Source organism: Hyperoodon ampullatus, assembly GCF_949752795.1.
Source record: "Hyperoodon ampullatus genome assembly, chromosome: 10".
Taxonomy (NCBI): domain Eukaryota; kingdom Metazoa; phylum Chordata; class Mammalia; order Artiodactyla; family Ziphiidae; genus Hyperoodon; species Hyperoodon ampullatus.
Window position 1 is genome coordinate 47,175,325 of NC_136923.1, and position 12,586 is coordinate 47,187,910.

General features: G+C 45.0%; 1 protein-coding gene across 1 annotated transcript in view; it reads left to right on the forward strand.

Moving 5' to 3' along the window:
* SNRK (SNF related kinase) overlaps window positions 1-10,595 on the forward strand; it is a gene marked incomplete at its 5' end in the record, with an annotated part of 60,491 nt that extends 49,896 nt beyond the window's left edge. Inside the window, 3 exons of the mRNA XM_079713994.1 lie at window positions 2,108-2,320; window positions 4,717-4,851; window positions 9,329-10,595. Of these exons, the coding sequence (XP_079570120.1) occupies window positions 2,108-2,320; window positions 4,717-4,851; window positions 9,329-10,559 (1,579 nt within the window). The 3' untranslated portion in view covers window positions 10,560-10,595. The remainder of the gene's footprint in view (window positions 1-2,107; window positions 2,321-4,716; window positions 4,852-9,328) is intronic.
* Window positions 10,596-12,586: the final 1,991 nt, after the last annotated feature.

The window sequence follows — 12,586 nt, forward strand, 5'->3', positions numbered from 1 at the left end:
GTTTGTATTATTTCCTTCTGCCTACTTAATGGGCTAATTCTTTAGTTCTTTTTCTTATGCAGGGTTTCAGATAACAAATTTTCCTTTTCTAAGGCAGTAGTTAAGGCTATAAATTGCCTCTTAGTACCATTTCATCTGCCTCCCATTAGTTTTGATTAATAGTCTTGTTATTCAGCTCTGATTATTTTATAGGTTCCATGGGTTTATTTAACCTATTACTTTCAGAGGGATATTTTAAATTTCCAAATGTGTAGCTTTACTAATTAACTTTTTGTTATTCATTTCTAACTTAATTGCATTGTGATCCAAGGATATAGTCTATATGTTACTAGTTTTTTTAAAATTGGTAAGGCTTCCTATGGCTTAGCATGGAGTCAATTTTTGTAAATAATCCTTTTGTTCTGGAAAAGAATGTATGTTTTCTAATTGTTGGGGTTATAGTTCTGTGTAAATCCTTAAGACTAAGCTTGTTTATTATGATGTTTAAAATTACTTCTGAGTCTTTTGACTGCTTGATCTATCACCTACTGAGATATTCTTCCACTACATGGAAGTATATTATAGGCAAAAAAAAATAGTGATTACCCCCATTAATACAACATTGTAAATGTATTTTTCTTATTCTTGAAAGTCCCTCAGTGTTTGCTTTGGGTGTTTTGGGGGAATGTTATTAGGTCCAAACAAGTTGAAAACTGTTGTGTCTTGCTGGTGAATTGAATCTTTGTATCACTATTTATCTCTAATAATGCTTTGGGCTTTAAAGTCAGTCTATGTTGTCTAGTTTTAGCTAACCACTCCAGTTGTCTTTTGGTTAGCATTTATGTGCTATATAGGTTTCCATTCTTTTACTTTAAATCTTTTATTGTCTTGTTTTTAGGTACATCTTTTTTTAACAGTTGGGAGCTGGATTTTTGATTAATCCCATCTGACCAATGCTCCCATCTGAGCATTGTCTTTTAATTGGAGAGTTTATTCCATTTATTTTTATTGTGTTCACTGGTAGAAGTAGATGTATTTGACGTCTTTGCATTCTGATTTTGCCATCGTGTCTTTTAGTTCTTGCAGTGGTACCTTGTTTCCTTTGTATTTTTTGACTGCGAGGTCAGATTTCTTATAAAATTATGTGGCAGTTCTTTTAAGTTACATTCCCTAGAGAAACAGTTTGCATTTGCTTTTCTACTAGTTGCCCATGGGCACGTCCAGCCTGAAACCTCTTAAAATTAACTTTTTCACTATGTGTACCATATAGATATACTATCATTAATTTGGACCCCAAACTTGTGAGAGGACCAGCTTGTAGTTAGAATTTCTTAGAAGAAATTCCCCCATCTCACCTCCACGGTACTGTTGAGGCAGGCAGGTTTCCCTCTTGACATCTTAGTGGTAGGTTTGTTTCTTCTCGTTCATCTTCACACTGAAGCTGGGGTCCCAGTTCTTTGCAAGGGTTCTAGTTGCATCCCCCACTTTCAGTAGGCTGTACATGTTATATTCTGGTGATATTCTGTTTCGTGTACTCAGTGTGGAAACAGAAAAAAGCAGAAACAATCAGGCCAAGGCCAGCTTTGTCATTTGCTCCTAAGAGTCTTGCTTTTACTCTGTTTTTACCTGCTGAGTAGTTCGTCCGTCCATGTTTCTGTCTGCCCTCCCTCCCTTCCTTCCTGCCAACACAATGCCTTTAAACAAAATATATGTCTAAAAATATATGTCATTTTGGTTGCTTTCATCAGGATGGTCATTCATTCTTCTGGAAACAGAAGTTGGCTCATGCACCCTATTCTGTATGTTGTTGCTGATCATTGTATCTGATTCTGGTATGCCACTATGCCACAGTTAATTCAAGGACAGATGTTGTTACCTAGAGTTAATTCTAGATGATAGGAAACTGCATATGTGTGTTTGGCTTGTCAGTATATCTGGTGGTTGTGATTTTTTATTTTATGAATCTGATGGTACTTTCTTTATTCCCATCTGCCCCACTATCACCTCTAGTGGACGTAATGAAATTGATGGTATAAGTTTAGGAAACAATTCTGATAAATACAGTAACCCACCATTACTAATCCCTGACAGCAGTTTGCTTTAACAATGGACCTTCCTTCCTTTCCAGCCTGATCACAAGGATGCTACAGAGAGATCCCAAGAGAAGGGCCTCTTTAGGAGAGATTGAAAACCATCCTTGGCTTCAGGGAGTGGACCCTTCCCCAGCCACGAAGTATAACATCCCCCTCGTGTCATATAAAAACCTCTCGGAAGAGGAGCACAACAGCATCATTCAGCGCATGGTGCTCGGGGACATAGCGGATCGGGATGCCATTGTTGAGTATGTCGGCGCTTATCAGTACAGGGGCCGTGGGCTTAGGGTTCTTGGGATGGGCTCTTTTCTTAACGTGTCGGGGCTTGTGGACACTGTGTCATGGATAGGGTTGCCAGTTGGCAGGGGTTATGTCATTTATCCCTAGAGTTTCTGGCCCAGTGCCTGGTTCATAGGTTTTGTTGGTCTTTTGTTTTTATTTTTGTACTAGTGAACAGTGAGTCCTGTGGCCTTTCTCCCTTCTTACAGAAGTGGATTGGAATAGACTGTTTTATATCCCAGTACATGCCTTGTCCATTGCTGTATCCTCTTAATTCTTGGGTCTCCCTCTGGTCCCCATAAGGAAGCAGGGACACTCAAGGGGGCGACACCACAATTCCTCAAAATCAGGGGTTACTATATGCGTCCAGTCACACATTTTTGTAAATAGAGTTGCAGTGGCCCACAGCTGAGCCCATTTGTTTACATGTTGTCCATGGCAGCATTGTGCTGCAGTATCAGCGTCATTGAGAGATGGGCCATGTTACCTACAAAACACAAAATATTTACTGTCTGGCTCTTTAGAGCCCTTGCTGCAGTAACCTGGAACCCACGAGATGCCCAGGTTGTTAGTTACATTTTTTTAAAACCAAAGACAGTGTTTTATAACCTAAGAAGTTTGGAATCAAGGATAATATAAAGATGCAGTTGCTTTAACAATGATATGATTCATTTCTGTAAGAGGTCCTGTCTGTAAAAATATGAAGCGTTTCCACGAATGAAAAGTCAAAAGTTATTTAACCCCATTGAATGAAATAGTTGGCTATGATGGAAAGAGGATATACTCTGGGGGGCAAAAAAGAGGTTCCCATCGGGAGGGCCACTCTGGCCTGGCTGAGTGATCTGACCCAGGTACCTGTCCTCGGGGGAGAGGAGGCTGCAGGCTGGACTTACCTCTGCAGCGTGGCAGACTGTCCCACATGGCACCTGGGGGTCTGGTCCCTGAGAAGGGTGGTGTCTGTGTAAAGGACATGTATCTTTAGGGTACACTGGAAAGAAGGGTTTACAAAACGAATCATCATTTTGGTTTCAGTACAGATTTCTTCAGGTTTCTGAGTGCATTCTCAGTTTCCACAGATTGACCTAAAGAAACAGAAGTGCAGGACACTTGCTCTTTCTGCCAAGGACGACACTCACTTTAGGAATGTGTGGAAAATGATTTTTCACTTTTGAGTGAATAAAAAAGGCTATTTGCTTCTCCCTGAATTGGCTTAATATTTTTAAATGAATAAATACATGCAGTGGTGTAGTATAGAACTGTTTAATTCATGTGAATTCAATTATCAATCCAGAAGGAGAGGTGATGCCTCAGGTGATGCCCTGAGCCCGAGCCCTCCCGGCTGGTCTCAGGCAGGTCTTTCTTGCTGCCCACAGTACGAGCAGCTCCTCACTGCAGGGTGATTCCTGAGTTCATAGACACATTTGTTGGTCCCCTTAACACAAGCCCACAGCTCTACCCAGTGCTCAGCTGAGGAAACCACTCTGAGAAGTCATTATGGCCCCGAATTTCACCTCGGGCTCTTCCTTTAGGACCTCTCACCTCAGCCCCACTTGCCCCCATTAGCTGAGGCCCCACCGTCCGTTTTGTGAGGAGAGACTCCTGTATTGTTTCCTCCCGAAGTGTTCATTGCGTATGTTCGCTAACTACAGAAAGGTCCTGAAAAGCATAATTACATATTTCTGGGCCTTGTGGATCCTCTGTGGCATTCCTCCTGTGTCCCACTACCGGCCAGCTGCAGGAGGGCAGGCAGGCTGTGTGCCCCAGCACAGCGCCGGCCAGACTGCGGACTCAGAGAGCATTACTTTTGAGGTGGATGAACGAACGCGTAGATTTTATTCAAAGAAGAGGCTAATGACATGCTTTCAATATATTAATAATTCATTCATGTCGGAAAATGCCAATAAATACAAAGAGTATAAAAATAAAAGCTTTTTCTAATTTTTCTGATTGATACTAGTGTTTCAGTGTACATTCATATAACTCATTTCATAGTTCTGCTGGAAGCAAGTAAACCAGTGTAATGGAAATAAACACTGACACATTAAATTTTTGGATAATGTGTACATTCTTGGAAACTTCATTATTTTATGCATCTAAAACCAACATCCAGCTCAGCTGCCATCAGCATTTTGGATTTTTCTTACTAATTGAACATTTTTATGCAGTTGTGTCTTAGAATTTTAAGAATGATCTACTAGGTTTTTTTCTTATTTGTGTGTGTGTGTTGGGTTTTTTTTTCCCTATAATTTTAAAGATTCCAGGTCATTGGAATTTATTTGCTTGTACTTAAAAAAAAAAAAATCCAGTTCTGCTTGTGAAAAAACAAATCTGCAAATGTGGCTTATATTCATTCTTATTTCCTCAGAGCCCTGGAAACCAACAGGTATAACCACATCACAGCCACTTACTTCTTGCTTGCTGAAAGGATCCTGAGGGAAAAGCAAGAGAAAGAAATACAGACCAGGTCTGCAAGCCCTAGCAATATCAAGGCCCAGTTTAGGTGAGAAAAAAATCTTCACTGATTTTAGTAAGTTAACGTTTTGAAATAGTGAACTTTTTTGATGTTTCTTAAGTCTGTGGGGTGGGAGTATAAAGAGTGGTGACAGCCTTGCTGGAGGGGCCACCTGTGGGCTCTCCACGTGAGTGGGGGTCCTGGTTCCTTGGTCCCCAGGGATGCCTTCCTCTCTCGGGCTTAGTGGAGAGAGGGGCTGCAGTTGCTTGCTTGGCCACAAAGACACCTGCGGAGAAGCAGCAGCCTCAGGCTAGAGTGCCAGCTGTTTTCACTAAGCTCTTCCAGATCGGACATGTGTAAATGTGTTATTTTCTTTAATTTTTCATTCTAGGAACAAGGCCAGGTTTTCCCTCAGTATTTGACATAATTTTAAAAAACATACAGAGCATGTCGGTGGCATGATGCTGTCTTAGGATTTCAGGAATTTGGCAGTCACATCAGCTAGTTGATTTGTCAGCTGCTTGATCTTGGGAGGTCACTTAACCTCTCTCTGACTCAGCTTCCTGTGAAGTGGGAGTAGTAATCCTGTTTACCTCTTGGGGTTGTGGTGACGGATAAACGAATTAACATATGTGAAGTGCTTTGAACTGGGCTTCACGTGTTTGCCGCCATTGTTGTGAACGTTTCCCCACCACATCGTCTTTGGTAAAGCAGTGACTGTGCGCTCGTCTCCCCTGTGTTTGCTTTCCCCTTCCCTTCCTTTCCCAACTCTCCCCCTTCCCCCCCGCCCCCCTCCTCTTCTCCCCCTACCTTCCTACTCCTCTTTTTCTTCTGCCATATTAGCTTTGCGTTTAATATCAAAGCTTGGGAAGGGTTACTTTTTTTTGTCACCATTATGAAAATTTATTTAGACTTTATCTTTATTCAGATGAAGTAATCCATGGAATTATAGTGATTCAAAAACAGAAGGAGGGACTTCCCTGGTGGTCCAGTGGTAAAGAATCCGCCTTCCAATGCAGGGGATGAGGGTCAATCCCTGGTCGGGGATCTAAGGTCCCACATGCCGTGGGGCAGCTAAACCTGTGCGCCACAACTACTAAGCTCGCGTTCCTCAACTAGAGAGCCTGCGTGCTGCACACTACAGAGCCCACACGCTCTGGAACCTGCATGCCATAACTACAGAGCCTGTGTGCTGCAACTAGAGAGAAGCCTGCGCGCCGCAACGAAAGATCCCACATGCTGCAACGAAGATCCCGTGTGCTGCAACTAAGTCCCGATGCAACATAAATAACTAACTAACTAAATAAATATAAGTAGTTAAAAAAATTTTTTTAAACTAGAAGGATGCTCTTGGTTCTAAATAATTCTCTGCTTGTGCATAGCTATGTAAACATATATGTGTGAATACGTAACAGTGATTACTACTTAAAAGAGGAAGAATACCATTGGATTTTAAATTACTTGCAGTCACCTTGCCATGTGTAGGTTGTTGCTTGGGATGGAGCAACAGAGAAGAGACAAGAAAAGATTCCCGGGTGACCAAAGACTAAATATTTAGAAGTCTAGTTTAATGGGAAGATGAATTTGGTAACTGCACCTATATCGTGGACATATTCTTGCATAATGAAAACTAGGCACTCTGTCTGGTGTCAGCTTGGAAGAAGACTGGGCCCCAGGGAGCATGGGCACCCTTGCACATGGGACAAACCAGGAGAGTGACAGTGAGTGGTTAGGGTCAACCTAGTCGTGACTCGAGCCCTCTATTGTGAAAGAGTGGCTCCAGAGCCGTCACCACATGCTGCGCCACCAGGCCTGGAGCCACCCCAGTGTTTTGGAGAAGGGAATATTTGGAATTGAACTGTTTTATTTTTAGGGGAACAGATCGGAACTCAATCTGAAGTTGAGCAGATATGTAAATGAATTAAATTGGTTTTACTGTATCATAGAAATTACAAAGCCAACAGTAGCTATAAAGAAATATCAGAGCCTTCCATGCAGTTTCCTTTTACCCACCTGGGATTACAGAGCGGAGATGCTGTTGGGGCCTGTCCTCCTCCTGGGGCCCAGGGCCCACTGGCAGGTGGTGGATGTCTGCTTACTTGCCTTTTCTTTGTTGTCAAAACCCTGCACCCTAACTTGGTTCCATTGCTAGGTGTGCCTTGGGGTCAGAGTGACTTAGGGTGCAGAAACGTGGACTGAGTTAGGAGATTGGCGTCTTAACCAGCGGAGTTATTTGTGGGGCGTGGGTAGGTCAAGTCAGGGAGAGCGAGCCCCAGAGAGCGGATACGCTCTTTGGGTCCTGCCAGCATGGGATGGAAACACGTGTATTCTGTTAGAAGAGCTTTGTGAAGTCCTCTGGGAGCTGAACTCCACACGGGTGGGACCAGTGCCCGCATCCTTCCAGAGAGAAACTAGGAAGTAAGGAAAACCACAGAGGCCTGACTGCAAAGGCGCCATCCATTCGATAGGCAGTCATTCAGAGGGCTTCCTGGGTTGCAGAGTGAAGCCACTGCTCTGGGGGTTTAGTAACCACTGAACTCAGCCTAGCTGTCACTGTCTTCAAGCCCGTGTGGCCTCGGGCAGGTTGCTTATACTCTCTGTGTTTTGATTTCTTCACTGTCAAGGGAGGATGGGATTGTGGTGGGATTAAATGAATGAATTGCTGTCAGGCTCTCTCCACAGTGCTGGCTCTAGTAAGTTCTCAGTGTGAACTGTGCTGTCAGTGTGACTCATTTATAATTCTTGTTGGCAGTCTTTCTTATCTTTCGTTAAGATAAGCCGTGATCTTCTTACAGTGTTGTGCTCATTAAGTCTAGCACAGCGTTGGGGCCAGATATGTTCTTAATAAATGTGAGCTATTTAACAATCTGATTTACTCATATAAATAAGAGCCATTGGTTCAGAAGTGGAGATAGCGTGTCTGGTACAGCTGCAGCGCTTACCCATCTGGTTTCTGGGGGTGGGTTCTGAGGGTGGTTTTGGCTTTCTCTTGGGGTTGGTGGGGAGAGAAGCGCCTCCGGCACATCTGTGTCCTGCCCTCCTCGAGTGGACTGGCTGCCGCTCTGGTGGGTTAGACGCACTGTCCGCACCTGCCTCCCACTACAGGGACCCCAGCGTTTGCCAGGGTGACCTTTTGGGTGGCTGCTCTTTGAGGAGCAGCCTGAAAGGAATGTTATGTGCCGTTTCCTAGGGCCCCGAGGCTCATTTGGAGTTGGTTGTGTTGTGAGGACAGAGGAGTTGTCCAGAGACGCTGCTTGACCTCAGAATCATTGAACACCCAGCTTCTATAAAGTACCAAGCAGTGACCAGCAAACGGACCCACTCCATCCTTGAGAGAGAGGAGGCGGCTCCGAGTTGGGGGAAAGAGGTCTGCTGTAAATGCCTATGGGTTTTTTAAGGCTATAGATTTAAATTGGGTTTTATGTCTAGGATAACGTAAGTGGTGTGAAGTGGAAGTGTCAGCGTACCAGTGGCTGTTTCAGTGTCACTGGTGTCTACTGTTCCCCTGGGCAGAGAGGGCAGTTGAGAATTCAAGATGTTTATTCAAAACAGGCTGGAGACCTCACTTTCAAAAGTCTTCCTTGGGCTACCAAGCAGTGTTTTTACTACTTGGGTGACTCTGGATTAGGGGATAAAATCAAAGTTTAAATAACAGTGGATTTTGCTATGCCGGACTCCTGTGTGGTCATTTAAAAATGTATGTATTGGGCTTCCCTGGTGGCGCAGTGGTTGAGAGTCCACCTGCCGATGGAGGGGACACGGGTTCGTGCCCCGGTCCGGGAAGATCCTACATGCCGCGGAGCGGCTGGGCCCGTGAGCCATGGCCGCTGAGCCTGCGCGTCCAGAGCCTGTGCTCCGCAACGGGAGAGGCCACAACAGTGAGAGGCCCGCGTACCGCAAAAAAAAAAAAAAAAGTATGTATTTAGTTTAGAGGGTGCATATTTTAATTGGTGAAGAAGAGATTTATGTATGCCAGTATACACTGACTTTCCTCTCCAGTATCATATTTAAATGCAGTAAACTATTTCCATTTGTTTTTGTAAACACCAACTATTAACACCATCCAGTAAAATCTGGAGGACTGGAAATTTCAGGTGAATTTATTAGCAGTAATATACCTTCAAAGGTTGTGATCTTAAGACCGAAAGGAGCAAAACCTGTGTTCAGGTTTTGCTTTGGTGACAACTCTCTTGTACTTTCTAAAAAGGTTTTTCTTGTGGTATAAAACGTTTCTATAGAAAAGATGTTTGCCCCCTTTTCTGACAACCGTGATGAAGTTTTCATTTGGCCAATAAGCCATAAACTGAACCACATTTCAAAGTAACATTTGCCCTTCTAGTGTCCTTGTGATGTTTACAGGATGTTGAATGGGTTTGCAAGGCTGCTGTTTCTTTTTGTCTCTCTTTTTTTTTTTTTTTTTGTAAAGTCTATGTACTTTGTCCCAGTAAGTTTTATTTAAGGTACTTGGGTAAAGTCTGTGTACCATTACATAGCTTTTCTTTTTTTTTTTCAACCTCTTACATAGGCAGTCATGGCCAACCAAAATTGACGTGCCCCAGGACCTTGAGGATGACCTCACGGCCACTCCTTTGTCCCACGCGACTGTCCCTCAGTCTCCTGCTCGGGCTGCCGACAGTGTCCTCAACGGCCACAGGAGCAAAGGCCTGTGTGACTCGGCTAAGAAAGACGACCTCCCCGAGTTGGCCGGGCCCGCGCTGTCCACGGGGCCGCCCGCCAGCCTGAAACCCGCGGCCAGTGGGCGGAAGTGTCTGTTTCGGGTGGAGGAAGACGAGGAGGAAGACGAGGAGGACAAGAAGCCCATGTCCCTCTCAACACAGGTGGTTCTGCGCCGCAAGCCGTCCGTGACCAACCGCCTGACGTCCAGGAAGAGTGCCCCGGTCCTCAACCAGATATTCGAGGAGGGGGAGTCGGACGACGAGTTCGACATGGATGAGAACCTGCCTCCCAAGCTGAGCCGTTTGAAGATGAACATTGCTTCCCCGGGGACGGTCCACAAACGCTACCACCGCAGGAAAAGTCAGGGCCGTGGCTCCAGCTGCAGCAGCTCAGAGACCAGCGACGACGACTCGGAGAGCCGCCGGCGGCTGGATAAAGACAGCGGCTTCACCTACTCCTGGCACCGCCGGGACAGCAGCGAGGGGCCCCCAGGCAGCGAGGGCGACGGCGGTGGCGGCGGCCAGAGCAAGCCGAGCCGCGGCGGCGGGGGCGCGGACAAGGCCAGCCCCAGCGAGCACAGCGCCGGCGGGGGCGGCCCCGCGGGGGGCTCGGGCAGCGCCCCGGGCGGCACGTCGGGCAGCGCCCGCCGCTGTGCCGGCCCCGGCTCCTCCACGTCCACGCAGCTGGCGGCGCGCGGCGCCGGGGAGCTGGTGGAGAGCCTCAAACTCATGGGCCTCTGCCTCGGCTCCCAGCTGCACGGGAGCGCCAAGTACATTATCGACCCGCAGGGCAGCCTGTCGTTCTCCAGCGTGAAGGTCCAGGAGAAGTCCGCCTGGAAGATGTGCATCGGCTCTGCAGGCGGTGCAGCGCCCGCCCCAGCCGTGGGCGGCATGAAGTTCTTCTCCGACCACGTGGCGAACACCACCGTGGAGTTGGACCGGATAAAGAGCAAGAATCTGAAAAACAACGTGCTCCAGCTACCTCTGTGCGAAAAGACCATCTCTGTGAACATCCAGCGGAACCCCAAGGAGGGGCTGCTGTGTGCCTCCAGCCAGGCCAGCTGCTGCCACGTCATCTGACCTCGGGGTGCTTCCTGCTCAGAGCGGCGAAGACCGGCTCACTTCACTGGTCCCTTTTCGGTTTTCCTCTTTTAAAGCGGGCAATTATTTATTACTTTTTCATTTGTTCGCCTGACGACTTGACAAATGCATGGTCTTTGTGCATGCTGCTAGACACTCCTTTTTTTTTCCCAGCCGAAAAGTCTTGTGTAATTTTTACATTTATAATTTTAATGTGGATGATCAGGATTAAATTAAAATGTATATTTGGAACCTAATATAAATGGAGCACTTAGAAATCTGATGTTCTGCACTTAACCTAGAGAGAGAAAAAATGCTTTTCCTTGTGAAAAACCTAAATTCCTGCTCCGACATTCTGTGACATGGAACCTCCGTGATCTGAGGCACACTCTGGTGTCTGAGGCAGAACCAAAGCAATAAAGTTGTGATGCCATCAGGCCTAGAGCCCGCGAGCGTGCCGCGTGCCCCCAGACGCCAGGGCCTGTGCCGAGTACAGTGAGCGTCTGCACTGACAACCTTAAAACCACGATTTCAACATACCCACACCTGTTTGTCTTAAGCTATAGTGTGAAAACAGTTTGGGCTCTTAAAATTTAACTGAAAAAGATTTTCTTGTTTTGTTATAGGTGAGATAAATTACTTAGATTTATAAGGCAGCTTCCCCGTAGAGGTAAATCACAAGCAGACAATCTCATTTTGTAATGTGATAAAGTGAACTGATGATGTCTTAACTCTACTTACAGAGTGTGTGTCTGTCTAACAGAACAAAACAATGCTTGGTATTAATTCCTTCCTGGAGGGCACACCCCAGGGTTCCTTTACAACCACATAGGTAGAAGAAACTATAGGGCCTAATATAGAAGCAAAGGTGTACCCAGATGTTGGCAAAGTCAAAACCCCATAAATTTAAAAAAAAGAAAGATTATTGGCATTTGATTTTTAGGAGTTTGATAATTAGGTTGTCTCTTTTGTTAACTTCCATTCTTTTACGTCTTTTAGCTCAGCTACCTATGAAAATTGGCTGATTAAAAAATATACATAAAAGGGTAAGAATTCACACATAAAGCAAGCAAAAATGCACAAAGCCTGCTTTGTTTTTTGTTGTTTTTTTTTTCCCTGCTGGAAGTGTTTTTCACTTTGCCTTCCTGCAAAAACAATAATTAAAGAACTTTTGCTTTAAACTATTCCTGTACAAAGACTACTTTTGACCAGATAATCATCTTTCGTGGCTTTTGTGTTGTAGGACACAGTATCATTTTGGAAGGGACCAGATGCTACTTTTTCATGCTGTGCCCAGGGGGTCTTAAAAGCAACACTTAGGGACATTGGTGATAGGATGTGGCTGGGCCCCAGGGCCTTCCCACACTCATCAGCCTCCTGTCGTGTCTCTGCAGTGACAGTCGCCTGGTCCACAGAGTGGGCTGAGCACCAAAGGACGGCATTCCGTTGGTCACGGTTTCTCCAAGTGCACACTGGCTCTGCTGCTTTAGGATTCACATGTTTTACTCAGAACTCTGAATTTCACAGTATACTTACTAAACTAAGTAAAGATGATAGTCAAAATGCTTATTTTACTTTCTAGACCTAGGCTAGATACGTTTTAAGCTACAGCTCGAGTTCATTGTGATATTTATAATTGAGAGCTATGAGAATAGGTGTGTGGGTGAAGCCATAGAACATATTTGCTTGAAATTCTTGAGCAGGGATCTTATAAAGGGCCAGAAATAAGATGTGTGGTTCACATAGATAGTGAGCATAACATCGGTATTAAACGTAGGAGAGAAGTTTATAAAGGGCATTGGCAATAAACTCTTTGTTGCAGCTGTTTTCCAAGTAATGTAAATACTTTTTCCTGTGATTATGTATAGCCTTGGAATGGCACCTTTTAACTAACCCGTATGTGTTTGGTTTTCAATGGTTTTTTATATTCAAATGTATATATGGTGCTCACTTTTAGGATCAGCAGTGTTGACCATTTATGCTGCATAGCTGTATCATAGCCTTACTAGTTGTGTGTGGTTGGTTGA